Below are 20,599 nucleotides of genomic sequence, written 5' to 3'. Positions count from 1 at the left end.
TCCCTTTTGAGCTCCCATAATATTCTATGTCCTAAAATTGTTACAGTAGGTAGCTAGTCAGGTATGAGCAGGGCAGGAGGGCTCTCCAGCTTCTGACACCAGTAGGGTTGGGCGACCATCAGGTGGTTGATAACTGTACCTCTAAAGTAATCATTGGTTACAGCCGGGCGTGGTGGCTCACACCTATAATCCCAGCACTTTGGGAGGCCACGGCGGGCGGATCACGAGGTCAGGAGATCCAGACGATCCTGGCTAACATAGTGAAACTTCATCTCTACTAAAAATACAAAAAATTAGCCGGGCGTGGTGGGGGGCACCTGTAGTCCCAGCTACTCGACAGGCTCAGGCAGGAGAATGGCGTGAACTCGGGAGGCGGAGCTTGCAGTGAGCGGAGATCGCGCCACTGCACTCCAGCCTGGGTGACAGAGGGAGACTCCTTCTCAAAAAAAAAAATAAAAATAAACGAAAAACTGGTTATAGCCGATGCCAGAAAAAAGCAGTCTCCCAATACATAGAAAACACCTGAAACTGATCAGTAGTTTCCCAATAAGATTTCAGGAGTGGGGAGAAGGCAAGATCCTGGAAGTATGCCAACCCATAAAACCCCAACTCAGGCAGGCGGGCTGCACACTGTTTCTCAAGTCACCTGCTTGGCCAACTTCCAAGTTGTACTTTCCTTCTCTTTCCCTTCTTTCCTTTCCTTCCTGTTCTAAAGCTTTTTAATGAACTTTCACTCTGCTCTGAAACTTGCCTCCATCTCTCCTTCTGCCTCATGCCCCTCAGTCCTATTCTTTCTTCTCAGGAGGTGAAGAGCTGAAATTGCTGTGGAACCATAAGGATTGGCCACCTTCAACGTAAGGTAACTCAGATCTCGTCCACTGCTAACAAAATCACCTTCCTCTGATACTGAGATAGCCATGGCAGTTTTCTTGGCCTTACACTCTGCATAGTGTATCTGTTTCCATCTATTTACTTTCAACAGACAGCATCTGTGTCTTCCTTTTAAGTCCCAGCTCGTATAGACAAGATATAGCGGAGTCTTGTTTTTTCAGCCCTTCAAACTCTTTCTACCTTTGACTGTAGTGTCCAGTGGATTTACAGTTAGTGCAATAATTGATAGTCGAAATAGACCTATAAGTTTACCATTTAAACTATGGTTGTCTAGGCTGGGCACGGTGACTCACACTTGTAATCCCAGCACTTTGGGAGGCCAAGGTGGGTGGATCATGAGGTCAGGAGATCAAGACCATCCTGGCTAACACGGTGAAACCCCGTCTCTACTAAAAAAATACAAAAAAAATTAGCCGGGCATGGTGGCAGGCGCCTGTAGTCCCAGCTACTCGGGAGGCTGAGGCAGGAGAATGGCGTGAATCTGGGAGGCAGAGCTTGCAATGAGCCAAGATTGCGCCGCTGCACTCCAGCCTGGGCGACAGAGCGACACTCCCTCTCCGGAAAAAAAAACCAAAAAACTATGATTGTCTAGTATAATTTTACTCCTTTTTCCCCTGCATATTTTAATGTTAATTACCTTTTAGAATTCCATTTTAACTGGATACTGACTTCTTATGCAACATATTTTCATGATCTATGTGTAAGTGCTACAGGGAATACAGTATACATTCAAGTGTTTATATTCTATTGAAGGTTTTTAAAAAATAGATTTATTGAGGTATAATGGATACGAAACAAAGTGTATATTTTTGAAGCATGTAGTTTGGTAGATTGGGATGTATGTATACACTGTGGAACTACTGCCATTACAAGATAATGACAAGTCTACCGTCCTGCAGTGTTTCTTCATTTTTCACTGTAATCCTCTCCTCCGCTTTGCTCCTATGTCCCCAACAACACTTCTTCTGCTTTTTGTCACAATACATTAGTTGCATTTTAATAAGACGAGGAATCAAATGGTATGCATTCTGCTTAGGTTCCTTCACACGACATGATTTTCTGTGTGTGTGTGGTTTTTTGTTTTGTTTTGTTTTATTTTGGTTTTTGTTTTTGAGACACCATTTTGCTATGTTTCCCAGGCTAGTCTTGAACTCCTGGGCTCAAGTGATCCACCCACCTTGGCAGGACTACAGATATGAGCCATCACACCCTGCCCACCCACCCTGACCCATTAACTATTATGAATTAAAGGCTATTGAAAAACATCAGGTGCAAGAACATGCTTTGACCTCTTTTGTGTTTCCTAAAAGCAGGAGATGAAAGTCCCCAGGGAAACATAGGACAATCTCTGTTGTGGGAAGTCAGGGACCCCGAACGGAGGGACTGGCTGGAGTCGCAGCAGAGCAACATAAATTGTGAAGATTTCATGGACATATATCAGTTTTCAAAATTAACACTTTTATAATTTCTTACATCTGTCTTTACTACAATCTCTGAATGTAAATTGCAAATATTTCATTTTAATATGGACATTTATCAGTTCTCAAAATTAATACTTTTATAGTTTCTTACACCTGTCTTACTTTAATCTCTTAATCCTGTTGTCTTCATAAACTGAGGATGTACGTCACCTCAGGACCACTATAAGTGTATCTAACTGTACAAATTGATAGTAAAATACACGTTTTTGAACCATATGAAATCAGTGCACCTTGAAAAAGAACAGAATAACAGCGATTTTAGGGAACAAGGGAAGACAACCTCAAGGTCTGACTGCCTGTGGGGTCGGGCAGAATAGAGTCATATTTTTCTTCTTGCAGAGAGCCTATAAACGGATGTGCAAGTAGGAGAGATATCGCTAAATTCTTTTCCTAGCAAGGAATATAATATTAAGACCCTAGGTAAAGAACTGCATTCCTGGAGGGAGGTCTATATACGGCTGCTCTGGGAGTGTCCTACGTGGTTGAGATAAGGACTGAGATATGCCTTGGTCTCCTGCAGTACCCTCAGGCTTACTAGGATTGGGAAACATCAGCCCTGGTAAATTTGAGGTCAGACCGGTTCTCTGCTCTCGAACCCTATTTTCTGTTGTTTAAGATGTTTATCAAGACAATACATACACCGCTGAACAGAGACGCTTATCAGGAGTTTCTGATTTTGCCTTGTCCTGTTTCCTCAGAAGCATGTGATCTTTGCTCTGCTTCTTTGCCCCTTTAAAGTATGTGATCTTTGTGACCTACTCCCTGTTTGTACACCCCCTCCCCTTTTGAAATCCCTAATAAAAACTTGCTAGTTTTGTGGCTCAGGGGCATCATGGACTTGCTGATATGTGATGTCACCCCCAGAGGCCCATCTGTAAAATTCCTCTCCTTGTACACTTTCTCTTTATTTCTCAGACCGACTGACACTTAGGGAAAATAGGAAGAACCTACGTTGAAATATTGGGGGCGGTTCCCCCAAGAAATCTCCTTATTTTTAAGGATAGAAGTCAAGGCCAAGAGAGTACTGTGCAGACCTTGTTAGAATAGAACCACTCATCTTTTTAGTTTCCACATATTTACTTGCTTCTTCACAAGTTACTTGGTCTAATTCAGTACATAAGTAACTGACTCTCACTGCATCTTCTGCACCAGGTAAAACTTGCATTAAATAAATGTGTGTGTTGGCCGGGCATGGTGGCTCATGCCTGTAATCCCAGCATTTCGGGAGGCCAAGGCGGGTGGATCACCTGAGCTCAGGAGTTTGAGACCAGCCTGGCCAACATGGCAAAACCTCATCTCTACGAAAAATACAAAAACTAGCCAGGTGCGAGGGTGGGCACCTGTAATCCCAGCTACTCAGGAGGCTGAAGCAGGAGAATTGCTTGAATCTGGGAGGTAGAGGTTGCAATGAGCTGAGATTACACCACTGTTACTCCACCATGGGCGACAGAGCAAGACTCCATCTCAAGAAAAAAAAAGTAGTATGTGCTTTTATCCTGTGTACCTGTCTTATGTCTATTTAATTCTCAGGCACAGCCAAAAAAAAAAAAAAAAAAAAAAAAAAAAGCCCTTAAAGGGGAGCTTAGCTTTCCTCTATGACTCAATGGTGACTCTATCCAAACACCATCCTCCAGGCCAACAATACCACATTCTAAGGCCTTGCACCAGCATGGCATCTCTGGAGGAGGGGCAGGCAAGGGTGGTGATCTCATGCCTCCCTCACTGTACCTCCTTTAGTTATATGATTCCTGGTGTCACCTCACCCACCACACCGTGGGCTCCAGGGAGCAGGATTCACATGGGGTTCGTCCATCCTCCCTGGCTCCAGCAGACTCCAAAGACAATAAAGGGCTCACTATCTATTTCCTGGGTCAATCACTTTCCCCCCAAGCCCATGAGGTGAGCACAGCTTACAGCCTAAGGACAGGCTCCAGGCTGTGGCACAGAGAGGGGACCCTGAAGAGCCCTGTGGACTCTGCTGAGGACCCACAGGAGCTCCCCGAGGCCAAGTGCAGGACAGAGATCAGAGAAGCAGCTGCTCAGAGAACTCTAGCTCTGCAGAGGCCCAAATATGGCTGCCATTATACAGAAGGTGAGGCCAAAAACGCTGGAGACATTGCTCCTGAATCTCATTTTGTCATTTGTAAAAGAGGGAAAATGATCTACCCTCATCTCCCCAGGTTGTTAGGAAAATCCACTACCTGAAAATGTGCAGTCACTGGCTGAGAGCAGGACACCAGCTGCCCAACAGCACAGGCTCGGGGCATGGCACTGTCCCCACTGTCCCCATCCCCAACCTGGAAGCTAGAGCCTCGCTGTCCTGCCACTCCCAGATACAGGACAGAGGACCGGAACCAGGACCGTGGCCTCTCAGTAGGGGCTGGGAGAGCAGCCATCTGCAGTCACCTGGATGGAGACCTTTCCTGCTCACTCTTAGAACTCCAACCCAGGCCAGGCACCCACCACTAGGACAACTGGAAGCGTGGCAGGTAAACCAGGCTGTGGCCCTGCAGTGCCATCACTGTCCTCACTTGAACTCTGGCTCCTCTGTTCCTTGATGGCCCCTCCACATGGTGCTCCACTCCAGTCTTAAAAAGTTTCTGCCCTAAGCTCAGGGAGCCGGTACTGAGGTGCAGGTAGGAGCAGGTGCAGCCTCTGCTGGGTGGAGGACATATGCCCTGGGGATCCAGAGTCCAAAATGACTGACACCAGCCCTGAGGATGTAATTCATCCTCCCACACCTGGTAACACAGCCCTCTGAGGTTTACACAGGGCTGCTGAAGATCTTTATCTCCTCTTTACTTTACAGGCAGGAGCTGGGGCCACACCAGTGTCACAGAGCTGGAGGGGAAGCACAGCAGGGCCCAGCTGTTCCCAGCCTCCAATCTCAGGAGTCCTTGAGAGCCTCAGAGTCTGAGATTCTGAACCATTGGATCTATTCGATTCCTACTTTGATAAAGAGAGGGGCGGGGTAGAAGCACCTGTCACGGAGATTGAACCAGTCCAACGTTGACAGACCCAGGACCTGGGGTCAGGAACTGAGCTCAGCTCCAGGCTCATCTGATATCCTCCTGAAAGCCTGAGGACGGAGACCTTATCTCCATTCACAGGCATGGTGGGTGGCAGGGAATTGCCCCAGCTGACCATGGTTTCCCAGGTGCATAGCTGGGAATTCGGTCTTCCCTGCCACCCTCCCCTGCTGTCTCATCTGGATCCCCCAGTAATCTACTGGGAGTAGATTTGGTACTTTGGTACTCCTAGTACCAAAGAACTCCTGTATCCTTGAAAATTCCTAATACCATGAAGGAATGAAAGTACACAGCAATGTGATGAATCACGTTTTACTTCCTAGACTAGCAAAAAATGAAAGCTAAGTGTAGCAAGGGTGTAGGGACACAGGCACATTTGTGGACTAGGTGTGAGTATATGCTGAGTTCAATGGTCTTTTGGAGCAAAATCTGTGAACATCTAAAGAAACTTCTGAAATCATTTATCCCACAGAAGTAGAAGTAAAATTATACTTCTAAGGAGTTGCCCAATAAGCTGGTGCACATGGATATGTGGACACACAATACATACAACGGTATTTAGTACAACATTGTTGGAATTAGCAAAGGCAAAGTCAGGGTAGGATCTAACAAGCTGCCCCTAGGCAGTAACAGTGAATTAACCTTTGGCTTACCCATGCAGTAAAATACCCTTATTTAAAGGAAGATCAATCTGAATGTACTGCCATAAAACATCTAATGTGATTTGTGTTAGCTCCAAAATTTTAAAGAGCGATTGCACATTGAAATGCATTTGATAAGGCAAGACTGATGGAGGGAACAAAGCCTCCTTTGGGATGTATAGAGTTCACATTCCCAAAACTGAGATTCATGTTGCTGGCCTTGTCTACACTGGTCATCCACGCATTCTCTCTTCAGGTCCACTGTCCTAACACAGCCATTCTTCTACCTGCCTCAGGTAGGTCCACCCACTATAAACTATTGCAGAAGTCGGCTGTATAATTTTTGAGAGGTGAAAATGTTACTGCTTTTCTGAATTTAGTATTAATTTGTTGAAAGAAAACATGCAAACTCTCATAGTTCCTATAATCTTGTTTTATCCTCCCCCTTTTGTTTTGGTATTATGTAAGGAACCTTAGAAAGTGCTGTTGGCAGAAACGTCAATCACTCTGAGAAAGTCCTGGCAGTCTGCACATTTTACTTATAATACGTCCTTACTCTGCACCCCACCACCAATCTCAGTTTCCAAAGCCAACTCACAACAAGAACTTTACACCTTTTATGCTGAAGGAAGGGGCCAGCCCGCGGTCCTGTCTGTGCGATGCAGAGGGAACACACGGGTGACAGTGAAAGACACTGGTTAACCGCTTCCTGCCACTTTCAGGGCTCTAGAGGAAATTAAAGTTGCAAACACAAGCGTTGGAAAGCTTTTTCACCGGCTGTTTGTTAAACGGATCTCCAAGGAACACGTTTAACAGTGTAAACATAGGGTTAATTTTTTTTTTTTTTTTTTTTTTTTTTTTTTTTGACAGAGTCTTGCTGTTGCCCAGGCTGGAGTGCATTGGTGCAATCTCGGCTCACTGCAACCTCTGCCTCCCGGGTTCAAGCAATTCTACTGTCTCAGCCTCCCAAGTAGCTGGGATTACAGGCGCCTGCCACCATGTCTGGCTAATTGTATTTTTAGTACAGACGGGGTTTCACCAAGTTGGCCAGGCGGGTCTCCAACTCCCGACCTCAGGTAATCCCCCCCGCCTCGGCCTCCCAACGTGCTCGGATTACAGGTATCAGCCACCACGCCAGGCCTGGGTTAATGTTATTAATGAACGGACAAACGAAAGAGGCCACCGGTCTGTGGCTTCCAGAGGTTTACTCCGGAGTTTCCATCTTGACTTCCTCCCTCCGTTGATTCTGGAACTTACTCCGGGGCAGCTCAGTGCGGTCCTCGCCTCACGCGACAGCCAGGGGGAGCGCGCGCTCTGCTCCCTCGCGGCCGGGTCGCTCCTGCCCAGCCAGGGGACCACCCAATCTTCCCGACTCCGACGACGGGTTCGTCCTGCCCGGGCATGCCCCGCCGCAGGCGACCCGGGCCAAGCGTCCCCGCCGTGTCCCCCTCTCTCTCTGCCCACTCCCGGCGCCAGGTGCGCTCTTCCCCAGCCAGGGACCGCGGCGGGTACTCACCGGCAGCAGAACCGCGACGACGACGAAAACAAACTTAAGGGTCTTGGGGTCCGGGAGCCATGGTGTGGTTCCCGACGCCGTCCTGGCTCCTGGAGAGCGCCCTGCTCGAGCGCTCGAGGCGGTTGGGGCGCTCTGTCCGCAAAGTCCCATGAGAAGGGAGGTGGGTGGAGGCTCTTCGCCCCTCTGAAGTTTGGGTAAAAAGCGCCAAACTCAATCAGAAACTGTCCGGAAACGGTCCCCGTAGCTGGTGCGCGTGGAAAGGTTCCCGCAGCTACACTGGCAGAATTGGCGCGCGCACCTCCGCTTTTATACCCCGGAAAAAAGGCGTGGTCACTTGTTCTCCCTTCCCGCAGTCACTTCCAGGCACTCAAAAAAGGGGCACGGCCTCCCCCAGTACTTCCGGGAGGGCCCAGGTTGTGTGCGTGGGTGCATGGACGGAGAGGAACTAGTTCTTGCCGGCAGTGGTGACCCAGGGCCTGTGGTTTGATTCCGGGTCCTGTCCATGCTGTGGCAAGCAGAAGGGGTAGAAGCTGAGGTGCTTCCCACTGCGCTGCTGTAGTCGGGGTAGTGAGGTTCAAAGGCGGCACTGGAGGCCTGTCCTGAGCCTGCTCCCTCCCCGGGACGCCTGTCTCTCCTCTTGTTAAACCCTGAACTACTTCCTGGCTTAAGGACTTCAGTCCACTCTTAGCTTCTGCTCCCACTCCCTCCCCCTACAGCGGCCTCACTGACCACTGCTCTGATGCCACTGCCTCCAGCCTCCTTGCTGCTGTGACCCAGCACCAAGCTTCTCTGGCAGGGGCTTGGCACCCCTCAGTAGTGGGTGCCTGGCACCAAGGAGGGGCCCAGTGAGTACATGAGTGGACAGAATGAAGGACGCAGAGGCCATGACGGGCACATGCAGAGGCTGAGGAGTAGGTAGGAGGGAGAGGAAAGCCGGGGGCATCCCTAGCCACAGCCTGGCACCCTTTGCATGGTCAAGGCACAAACACTCCCTGACCAGCCTTCAGGGCTCTAGTACTGAGGCCCCATCGAGACAGGGGAGTCAGGGGAGTGGCTTCCAAAGCCTGTCCCCAAGTCTAGTGTCTACCCAGGTCCAACTGTCTGACCTTGGGCTACTTACCTCCCCATCAAGTTAAGCACACTGCCGCTGTGAGGACAGACCCAATGTGTGGTATTGAAGGGTGCCAGCTGGTGAGCCTAGGCAATCAGGTCAATGGCATGACTCCTAGACCCTTGGGGTCAGTTGGCTCCTGACCCCGCACATGGTAGGTAGAAGAGGGTATCACTATAGAAATGAAGGTTTTTTGACTCACCAGAAACCTGGGAATGAAATGTCATCCTCTCCACAGGCTTGGATTTGAGCAATGGAGCACCCCAAGCACCTGCCAGGCCCCAGACACTGACCTAGGGTCAGAAATGTGTGCCAGGGCCAGGCGCAGTGGCTCACGCCTGTAGTCCCAGCACTTTGGGAGGCTGAGGTGGCAGGATCACGAAGTCAGAAGTTCGAGGCCAGCCTGGCCAACATGGTGAAACCCCATCTCTATTAAAAATACAAAAATTAGCTGGGCATGGTGGCGGGCACCTGTAATTCCAGCTACTCTGAAAGCTAAGGGAGAAGAATCGCTTGAACCCAGGAGGTTGCGGTTGCAGTGAGCCGAGATTTATGCCGCTGCACTCCAGTCTGGGTGACAGAGTGAGACTCTGTGGGGAAAAAAAGAAAAGAAAAGAAATGTGTGCCAGGCCCCAGGCACTGAGAAATGTGTGGGGTCAGGAATGTGTGCTGGGTGCAGGAAGTGAGAGGACAGGGACTTCAGAAAGACTGACAGCATTAACACAGAGCCATCAGGACCTGCAGCAAAGTCCTTAAAGCACTTTAGCTCCCTTGGCCCTGGAGGGTGAACCACACAGTGTAGACTAGAAACCAGATTGCAGGTAACGACACATTCTCTGTGCCCTATGTGGGACACTGACTAGGGCTAATGGCAAAAGGCTGTGAGCACCTCCCGGGAACTGGGCCTTTAGATCATAAAGTTTCCATTTAAGAGGGACTTACTAGCTTGCGATGGAACACTAACTGAAGCTCCCCCTGTGACTGAAAGACGTAATCTTGAAACCTGAAAAACTCGTGATGTCTTCAGTAATCTTGGAAAAGCTCTAATGGGGAGGGCAGTCCCAGAAGAGTTCTATTACAAAATGGAAATGTATTTTAGTGCAGTGGTGCGATCTCGGCTCACTGCAACCTCCGCCGCCCAGGTTCAAGCGATTCTCCTGCCTCAGCCTCCCAAGTAGCTGGTATTACAGGCACGTGCCACAATGCCCGGCTAATTTTTGTATTTTTAGTAGAGATGAGGTTTCATCATGTTGGCCAGGATGGTCTTGATCTCTTGACCTTGTGATTCACCGACCTCGGCCTCCCAAAGTGCTGGAATTACAGGCGTGAGCAACCTCACCCGGCCTACAAAATGGAAATGGTTGACATGGGATCCTGGTGCCTGAGGAAGGCAAAGAGGAGACACTCATGAGCAGGGAGCCTCTGTTCCCCTCAGACTGACTCTGGAACTGGGTGAGGAGCTGTTGGATTCTATGATCACTTGGACACTTCCCTATACACAGCTCTTTACTGACTGACCAAGAGCTACTTAGTTTGTAGACTGTCATTCCTAGGTGAATGGACAACATCCTATTTGGAAGGCCACCCCTCTGACGGAAGAAGGCAAAGGCAAATCGGCCGGGTGGGTTGGATTGCATGCTGTTTTCCTAGCGTTGATGGAAGATTTGAACAGCAGCAAAAGCCCCTGTACTTGGGTTTTTTTCTGGCTCATGGACAGTCGTCAACATCCCAGTCATAGAGTTGGGAGGAGAATGTGAAAGTTGATCGCACAAATTGGGTCATTCTTGTCATACCCAACTAAAACAGTCAAGAGGTCATGGGGAAAAAATCAGTGTATTACCCCTGAACTGCAATTTTCTGTAAGCCTGGCAGCTGTAAGCTGAACCTATTAATAGTTCTATCTAATATCTATTGACACAACCTGCTGCTGCTCTAAGACCAGCTTGACCCACTGCAGTCACTCGCCAGTCAGAGCATGCCACTTCTTCGATTTGTACAGCGCCAATGAACTTTCTGGAAAAAAAAAAAATACTTAGTATTTCTCCTTTTAAAAAAAAACCTTTAAACTTCTCTTTGTTCTTTGGACATACCAAAGACAACTTGGTCTTTGTGTATGCCAAGAATTGCAATTCTTGCTTTCCAAATAAAGCGTATTAAATTTGGATATTCGTCTCTACATTTTCCATTGTTTCCAAGAGTAATGGAAAACTGGCCTATTGAAGGGATGTCCATATGGGGCCCGACCCTATGGAAATCTCTAGGGGTACTTGAGGAGTGCGTTAAAATAGGACATGCCCATAGCGGTCAGTAGAACCCACCCTCAGGTTTGGAAAGTGACTGTAATCAGCAAGAGATACCCCTGTGTACTCCCTTGAGGTGGTCACCAGGGTCCACGAAGTAAAATGAGTGGATATGGGGGAACCACAGCGATGCAGAGATGGGCTGAATTGAAACACGTTCCTCTTGCTGTCTCTCAGGCGCATAACGCCAATAAGCGCTGTTCTGTCTGCCAGCGGGAGAGACACAGACTGCCTATGGTTATGAGGCAGATTCCCTGATGGGGAGGCCCTGAACATTCTTGGAAAGTGAGACTGAGGGCAGGGTCCTGGGGGGTACAGGTGAGTCTCCACGGGAACAGAAACTGACGGTGGATTGTCTTTTGCTTACCTGGTGGAGGCTGCAAATGCCCAGAGTGCTATTAATATAAAAGAACTGAAATAAGGTATTATTCTAGTTTGGGCCACTAAGCCGCACTTCCTTGGACCAAGAAACATGCCGTTCAGTGCATAGTGCTTAGCCATGGGCAGAGAGATATCCTCCTTAGAGTAATAATTTGATAGGGAAGCAGAACAGTCAACTGAAACATTATCTACAATGGGGGGAGATAACAAGCATGAAGGGCTAGCTTCCACGCCTTCACCGGTGTGTGCCCCTACTCCACACAAGTGGGCTAAAGGAGTGTCCCCACTGGACTTTCCTCCATTTTTCTAGTGAATCTGGGGACAAGGGTGTGGGGAGGATGCTTGTATAATGACTGTCATTTTGTTGTTGTTGGGTTTTTTTGAGACACAGTCTAGCTCTGTCGCCCAGGCTGTAGTGCAATGGCACGATCTCGGCTCATTGCAATCTCTGCCTCCCGGGTTCAAGTGATTCCCCTGCCTCTGCCTCTCAAGCACCTGAGACTACAGGCCCCCGCCACCTCACCCAGCTAATTTTGATATTTTTAGCTGAGACAGGGTTTCACCATGTTGGTCAGGCTGGTCTCAAACTCATGACCTCAGGTGATCTACTCGCCTTGGCCTCCCTTAAGTGGTGAGATTACAGGCAGCGTGAGCCACTGTGCCCAGCCAGTGACTGCCATTTTTGTCTTTCTTCCCCACGTTACCTCAACTCTCCCCTCCTCTCCACCTGCCACCTGGTGCAGTGGCCACAGGATTGGGGCTACAACTACGAGTGCTGGAAGCAGCGACGACTCCTAAGCCAGAAACTGAGACTATGTGTTTAGACTTTTCTGTCAATTTTCTTATAGACCTCATGGATGTGGGTTGTGCTTTGCCCCACCCGCCAAAATAGAGGCTAACCGTATATGCAGCTACATTGCCTGATATGGTTTGGATGTGTGTCCCTCCAAATTTCATATTGAAATAGGATCTCATATTGGAGATGGGCCTGGTGAAGGTGTTTGGGTCGTGGGGGAAGAACCTTCATGAATGGCTCACTGCCCTCCCCACAGTAGTGAATGAGTCCTTCCTCTATTAGTTCACTCAAGAGCTGGTTGCTTAAAGCAGTCTGGCACCTCTCACGTCTGTCTCTTGCTCCCTCTCATCCTGTGATATGCTGGCTCCCCTTTGCTTTCTTCCATGATTAGAAGCTCCCTGAGGCTCTCACCAGAAGCTGAGCAGATGCAGGTGCCATGCTTGTACAGCCTACAGGACTATGAGCCAAATAAACCTGTTTTCTTTATAAATTACCAAGCCTCAGCTATTCCTTTATAGCAACTCAACATGGACTAATACATTGCCTATTGGTAAAATAGCCCACTAGTTCTGCACCTGTGTAACCCTGCCCTGTATGAATGGAAGTGGACTGAGGGGATACGCTTGCTGCCTGAGTATTGCTGTCAGCAAGCTGGCCCATCACAATTGCTTTTAAAGTGGAAAACTTTGAATATAAGTGAAAAGAAAAAGGAAAGCTGAAAGTGAAAGAATGAATAAATGGTTTATGTCATGAGGAAAATCTTATATTACGGTAATACCAAGAAAGAGACGCAGAGGAAGAGAAGACATTGTCTCTTAGCTCAATTATCTCAGATGTCTGAGAGGGGGAAGTTCCATATTTGCTGAGACCTGTCCTGCTTTTGGAACCTGACAGGTGGAATGGAGGCCTACAAACCTGAGTGGCCTCTTCTTGGGAGACTTTTTTTTTTTTTTTTTTTTTTTTTGAGACAGAGTTTCTCTCTTGTTGCCCAGGCTGGAGTGCAATGGCGTGATCTCGGCTCACTGCAACCTCCCGGGTTCAACCGATTCTCCTGCCTCGGCCTTCCAAGTAGCTGGGATTACAGGCATGTGCCACCACATCCAGCTAATTTTGCATTTTTAGCAGAGACAGGGTTTCTCCATGTTGGTCAGGCTGGTCTTGAACTCCTGACCTCAGGTCATCCACCAGCCTCAGCCTCCCAAAGTGCTGGGATTACAGGTGTGAGCCACCACACCTGGCCCCTGGGAGATATTTTTATATGATATGATGCTGGAGTTGACTAATTATCAATGACTGAGGAGGACCTAGTAACCTACCAGTATCTTTTGAATTGTGTATCGTTTTGCTATGAGAGAGTCCATGGACAGAAATCAGTCTGGTCTCTGGCCATGGACTCCCTCATAGCAAAAGGATATGCAACTCAAAAGATCAAATATGTATTATTTTATTTGATTGATCTCTGCCCTGTTTCCTGCAACAAAGCTCCTAAAATCCTTGGAACCTCTCAAGTAATTAATGTTTTTTTGTATGTCAGTGAGGTGACTGATGGCTGGAGGCTCTTGGACAGCCTCAGGAGGGGAACCAGCCTGTGATCAGAGGGTTGAAACTTCAGCCCCTGCTGAAGTTTTGCTTGGGTTTTGCTTACCTGGTGGAAGCTACAAATGCCCTCCCCCATCCCAGCCTCTGGTGAGAGAAGAGGGGCTGAATGTTGAGGTTGTCACCAATAACCAGTGATCAATCATGCTTGAGCAATGAAGCCTCCAAAAAAGCCCCAAAGACAGAGTTCAGAGAGCGTCTGGGTTTGTGAACAAGTACACATCCATATGTAGGGAGGGTGGCACACTCTTATTCCAGGGACAGAACTCCTGCACTGGGCGCCCTCACAACCCTCACCTTCTTCATCTGACTTTTGATTGATATCATTAAAAATATCCTCTGTAGGCTGGGCGCGGTGGCTCAAGCCTGTAATCCCAGCACTTTGGGAGGCCGAGATGGGCGGATCACAAGGTCAGGAGATGGAGACCATCCTGGCTAACACGGTGAAACCCCGTCTCTACTAAAAAATACAAAACACTAGCCGGGCGTGGCGGCGGGCGCCTGTAGTCCCAGTTACTTGGGAGGCTGAGGCAGGAGAATGGCGTAAACCCGGGAGGCGGAGCTTGCAGTGAGCTGAGATCCGGCCACTGCACTCCAGCCTAGGCGACAGAGCGAGACTCCATCTCAAAAAAAAAAAAAAAAAAAAAAAAAAAAAATCCTCTGTAATAAATTGGCAATAGCAAGTAAACTGTGTTCCTGGCTTTTGTGAGCCGGCCTAGTGAATGATGAAACCTGAGAAGGAGATCATGGTAATTTCCAGTTGGTGGCTCCCAGGTCGAGTTCCAATTAGCTTAGTTGTGGGGGAACCAGGAGGTTTCACAATGACTCAGTGGTCAATGAAATTCTTATTAATTCGCAGTTTATTGTGTGGCTTTTGCACATAAACACTCCCGTAAATATGTTCAACACACACAGGCAGTGGTGAGACGATGGGGAAGGGACCATGGTGAGTGTCTCAGAAGACCAGCATGCTGATTGACACACTGGCAGGTCCAGGTTTCCTCAGAACATGGGCCAGGATGGGGGTCGCTGCTCTTTTCCCATAGCCCGTGGGAAAGAGGTCTCAGAGTTCTTGTGGGCAGCACTGCAGCAGCTGCTTGGCTATGGTCAGTGTCTTTGCGGTTTTTATGACACTCTGCAGGCATGCCCGTAGCCAAGATCTCAGCTGCCTTCTGGCTTCACTTTCTTGTCTGATCTAGGGGGTGCCTGTCCACAGCAGGTCCTCTCATCACCTGAGTCCACCACACATACACTTCTCACTCTGAGGGGTCAACAGTTTCAATGTGGGCTGATCATCTGTCACAAGTGACTTTATTTTGAGACATTTAGGGTCACCAAACACTATTATATATCAGTAGCCTCCCAAGTCAGACAGAAGGTGCGGACGACTTGAGGACACTGTATTAGTCCGTTTTCACACTGCTATAAAGAATGGCCCAAGCCTGGGTAATTTATAAAGGAAAGTGATTTAATTGACTCACAGTTCCACATGTCTGGGAGGCCTCAGGAAACTTACAGTCATGGCGGAAGGCGATGTGGAAGCAAACACCTTCTTCATAAGGTGGCAGAAGGGAGTGAAGAGAGTGAACGAGGAACTGCCAAACCCTTATAAAACCATCAGATGTCGTGAGAACTATCACGACAACAGCATGAGGAAACCACCTCCGTGATCCAGACATCTCCCACCAGGTTCCTCCCTTGACATGTGGGAATCGCAATTCGAGATGAGATTTGGGTGAGGACACAGAGCCAAACCATATCAGACCACCTGCTTATGATTTGCACCTGAAGTGGGGGGGAGTCTTGTAGGACTGAGTCCTTACCCTGTGGGGTCGGCACTACCTCCGATTCGTGTCGGAAGTGAATTACGCGCACTCATCTGAGGTGGGAGAATTGGTCAGGGTGAGAAAAATCCACACATCTGTCCCAGAAGTACCTCGAACTATGAACATATTGATCAGTGTAATTTCTTAATATTTTCTTAGCTAGAACTTTGCCTTTTTGTCTGAGCCTATAGCACTCAGGGTTTTCGGTAGTAGGGCTGGTACCTCATGCTTCCTAGATCTGTTAATGAGTGGGACCAGTGTCTGTGCTCAGGTGGTCAGGCCAATATCAAATGGGTCCCTGGCAGAATATTTTTTCCTAACACATTCCTCTTCTGGTTTCCAGGGATCGGTAGATGTCAATATGAGTTGTGGTAGTGTAATTTCTTTAAATTTTTCATGAAGGCCTCAAAACAAATTATATATGATCTTTAAAATTTTGTTTTCTCATATACAGGGTGTTTATGCTACATCTTCATGCAGAAATCTAATGACTGTAGAGAGACCAGGTTCCTGAAACAGGCAATCCAGACTCCAATATGTAGTGCTAAGGCTCTGATTCAGGGACCACCAGAAGAGAGAAGGTCCAGCCAGTCTCATGTTAGCAAACACTTAATGTCACTCATACTTCCCATTCACTCTTCCTCCTCCAGGCCAGGGCCTGTCTCCCCTGAGCCTACATGGGGCCTGTGGTAAGCAGTTTCTGAAATGGTCCCAGTGTTCCTCTCTCCTGGTATTCATGGCTGGGACGTAATGAGAAACATCTGTTTTTTTCTCTGGTTTTGGGGCCAAAGCTTCAAAACACTGATGTTTCCTGAGCAATTGTGGTGAGAGGGGCTTTTTTTTTTTTTTTTTTAATCATAAGATGACTTCCAGCATTCCTGAGTTGAGGCTCCTGAGGTGGCTCTTGGAGGAGAGGGTCCGGCTGCCAGTGGAACCAACCACATGATCAGAACAATGGAACTTTCCACACCACCACATCCCTTAGTTCAGAGCAGGGAGATGCCTGAGGATTAATCACCCGAGATTAATGATTGACACCTTCGTGCTTTGGAATGAAACTGCCATAAACACCATAAACCACAAGGTTCAGAGGAAAGGAATAATCAGTCGCTCACTGGGGTTGGACAGATGAGAGTAACTCAGAAAAATTAAGGGCAACATCACACTTTCTATAGCGAAAGTAATGTCCGTGGGCTTTACCTCACTATATGCTACAAATCTAATCATTTAATAAAACCTCCTTAAGAAATCAGAGAAGTTCATCTTATTTTATGTTGGGCAATGGACTTTCTAAGCTTATGATCAAGAAAAAAAATAAATGTACCTATAGATTTAGCTACTTAAAATGTAAAATTTCTGTACATTAAAATCTAAGACAAAAAGAATAGGCAAATAAAAAATCCAGAAATCTGTTAATAGTATTTGGGAAGCATGAAGCCTGTCTTTCTAAACAAGGCAAATCCTAAAAAATGAATTTGAACAAAGGAATTTAAACTACTGACCAATATATGAAACATATATCAGAGAAATGTATATCCAAGTCAACTAATTCTTTCCTGGTTAGCAAAAATGAAAACCAAAGAGCAGTGATGTCAGATCTAAAGTTGGTAGAAGTTGGCACTGTTGGTAGGAATCACAGCTGTGTGTGTGTGTGTGTGTGTGTGTGTGTGTGTGTGTGTATGTGCGCGCACCTCTACGGGTTAACCCCAATATGCTACTTCTTCTAGAAAATTGCCTAATGAATGTGATCAGAAATGTGGGCAAAGAGGGCAAAGAATATTCACAACTTCTTTGCCCTCCGCATACTGGTGATTGAGGTTTTGGGGAGAGGGGCTAGTATTTGGGCGGAGCGTGACACTGGACTCTCGCCTTTGCCCATCTTGAGAACACAGGTCATCCTCATCATCTTTGGAGGGGGACTGACAGGATGTTTAATAACTGTATGTTTTGTGGGGGGATTTGGGCAGGGTCCAAATGTCAGGAAAAGGGGCACAGAGCTGAAGAACAGGAGTCGCCTGTAATGAACCAACCCGGTCCCACTGATGACGATGCAGGCAAGTTCCAGGGAGAAAGTGAAGATCGGCCCAGGGCGGGAGGAAGCCACAGGAAAGTGACCACAGGACTTTCCCAACAACCAGGGCCAGTTCACCACTCAGGGACCCACTGTCCCTTCCTTGACAGCTCTATCAGAGCCCAGCTGCAGCCCCAGGTGCAGCCAGAGGACCCCCCCGGAGGCTGTGGGTGAGCCAGGCCAGTGCTGGTGTCCCTGTCCCCACAGGGAGGGGCAGAAGGAGGTGCTGGATTCCAGTCCCCAAGACTCCGTCACTTTATTTTTTTTATTTTTTTATTGTTATTTTTTTTTGAGACGGAATCTCTCTCTGTCGCCCAGACTGGAGTGCAGTGGCATGATGTCCACTCACTGCAAGCTCTGTCCCCCGGGTTCCTGCCATTCTGCCTCAGCCTCCCAAGTAGCTGGGACTACAGGCACCCACCACCAAGCCCGGCTAATTTTTTGTATTTTTAGTAGAGACAGGGTTTCACCATGTTGGCCAGGATGGTCTCGATCTCCTGACCCCTCGTGACCCACCCACCTCGGCCTTCCAAAGTGCTGGGATTACAGGCGTGTGCCACCGTGCCTGGTCAAGGCTCTGTCACTTTAAATTCCAGGGAGTCAGAGGCAGGAAACAACCCCCCACGCACTTCAGCAAACCTGAAGGAAGAGAAGGCAGGGAGGTGTGAGTCACAGCGAGAACACAGCCTGTGTTTACTCAGAGCTGTTTCAGAGGAGAATGGGACAGGGCAAAACCAAAAACAAACAAAACCTCTACACTTCTTTTTATGTCAGTTTCCATAGTTAATTTGGTCATGAATTCACACATACCTCAAGATTTTACCCTTAATTGCCTTCTTTTTATGTTTGATGTTACCAACATATTCTTCAGATATGATCATCTACTGCTTTCTCTAGTAGGAGAACAGACAAGCAAGGGAAGGTCTGCTTTTGTGAAGCAGTTCCTGCCCTCCGTGCACACCGCAGAGGCTGTCTGGCCTGTTCTTTTCTCCTGCCTTCAAATTAGCAGATTCTTTCTTCTGCCCGATCAAATCTGGTGTGTAATTTCTCTACTGGATTTTCCACTTCAGCTATTATATTTTTTTCAGTCCCAGGATTTTCTACCTTCTGATATTTCCTATATCTTTATGGATATTCTCTATATGTTCGTATAGGTATGTATAGATATATATATAGAGAGATGCATCAATGTTTCCCCAGAGGAAAAGTGTAGGTGCTACTCTGGGTTTCCCTAGAATATTTCCCTCCAGCCCCTGCCCATGGGCTCCTCAGCCTCACCCTTGAAGCCATGGGCTGCGAGCTATTGTTTTAATCCTCCGCAATCCTCTAGAATACACACACATACACACACACACACACACACACACTTCCTTTAGATATTTGAGCATTCCTGAAACTGTTGATTTAGGCAAGGTATTGCCTCATGCCCATAAACCTATCACTTTGAGAGGTGGAGTTGGGCAGATCACTTGAGGTCAGGAGTTTGAGACCAGCCTGGCCAACATGGCGAAACCATGTCTCTACTAAAAATACAAAAATTAGCCAGGCAATTGTGGCACTCTTGTTACCCCAGCTACTCCGGAGGCTGAGGCACCAGAATTGCTTGAGCCTCGAAGGTGGAGGTTGCCTTGAGCCGAGATGGTGCCACTTCATTTTAGCCTGAACGACAGAGCAGAGCGAGACTCTGTCAGAAAAACAAACAAACCCCACCACAACTGTTGATTTAAAGCCGAATAAGACCAATATCTGAGCTTCCCCAGGTATCTATCAATTTCTTCTTTCCCTGCACATGGACCATATTTACTTTGTATGCTTTTGTGGGTTGAATTTTTCTCCCTAAAGCTTATTTTAAAGCCCTACGCTTTGGTATTTGTAAATGCGATTTTTTTTTTTTTTTTTTTTTTTTTTTAAGCAGAGTCTCACTCTGTTGCCCAGGCTGGAGTGCAGTGGCACGATCTCAGCTGACTGTAACCTCTGCCTCCCAAGTTCAAGCTATTCACCTGCCTCAGCCCCCTGAGTAGCTGGGATTACAGGGGCATGCCACCACGCTCGGCTACTTTTTGTATTTTTATTACAGACGGTGTTTCACCATGTTGGTCATGCTGGTCTCGAGCTCCTGACCTTGTGATCCGCCTGCCTCAGCCTCCCAAAGTGTTGGGATTACAGGTGTGAGCCACCGTGCCTGGTCATGTGATCTTATTTAGAAATGGGTTCTTTGCAGATATAATTACTTAAAAAGAGGTCATACTGGGTTAGGGTGGGCCCTAAACCCAGTGACTGGTGTCCTTAGAAGGCCATGTGAAGACACAGAGGGGAGACACACAGAGAGGAGAACATCCTGGGAAGACAGACATGGAGACTGAGTGAGCACCCCGAAGCCAAGGAAGGTGATGGATAGCCAGCAGCCCCCAGAAACCAGAAGAGAGGCATGGATTATTCCTCACAGTCTGCAGAGGGACCAACCCTGCTGCCACCTTGACTTTGAACCTCTAGACTGCAGAACTGTGAGGTGAATTTTTTTGAACCATAAAGTTTGCGGCAATTCATTACAGTAGTCCTAAAACTAATGCGCTTAGTCAAATTCCATCACTTTTTTTTTTTTTCATTAAGCCCTCTTTTGGTTGCTGTCGTAGGGCTGGAGAAACTCCCTTTCATTCTCCTAGGATCCCACCTAGGTTGCAGAGTTAAACTGACATAAGATTGATCATCGGGAGCCCTCATAAAGAAATGAAGATCCAATGAAGTACTTAGAGTCAGTTACTCATGCACTGAATTGGATCAAAAACGAGTTGTGAAGAAGCAATTAAATTACGTGAAGAGATTTAAAAGATAAGTTATTTTTAACAAGGTCTGTACAGAATCCTCTTTCAACTTCTCTTCCTTGCAGATAGGGAAGGGCATCTTTCCCATAGAAATTACATCTTCCACTTTATCATTATTATTATTATTTTGAGATGGAG

At 47.5% G+C, this 20,599-nt stretch overlaps 3 protein-coding genes across 3 annotated transcripts in view; 2 read left to right on the top strand and 1 right to left on the bottom strand.

Annotated features, from left to right (window-relative positions):
• LOC126961275 (tumor necrosis factor receptor superfamily member 10D-like) overlaps window positions 1-7,968 on the bottom strand; it is a 29,672-nt gene extending 21,704 nt beyond the window's left edge. The window contains 1 exon segment of the mRNA XM_050801450.1: window positions 7,559-7,968. Within this exon segment, the coding sequence (XP_050657407.1) occupies window positions 7,559-7,708 (150 nt within the window). The 5' untranslated portion in view covers window positions 7,709-7,968.
• R3HCC1 (R3H domain and coiled-coil containing 1) overlaps window positions 1-20,599 on the top strand; it is a 222,898-nt gene that overhangs the window by 97,117 nt on the left and 105,182 nt on the right. The window lies entirely within an intron of this gene.
• The window catches only part of LOC126961287 (60S ribosomal protein L34-like), a 563,491-nt gene that overhangs the window by 538,425 nt on the left and 4,467 nt on the right, over window positions 1-20,599 (top strand). The window lies entirely within an intron of this gene.

The sequence above is a fragment of the Macaca thibetana genome, chromosome 8 (genome assembly GCF_024542745.1).
Source record: "Macaca thibetana thibetana isolate TM-01 chromosome 8, ASM2454274v1, whole genome shotgun sequence".
NCBI classification, from domain to species: domain Eukaryota; kingdom Metazoa; phylum Chordata; class Mammalia; order Primates; family Cercopithecidae; genus Macaca; species Macaca thibetana.
This window is presented reverse-complemented; position numbering and strand designations above follow the sequence as displayed.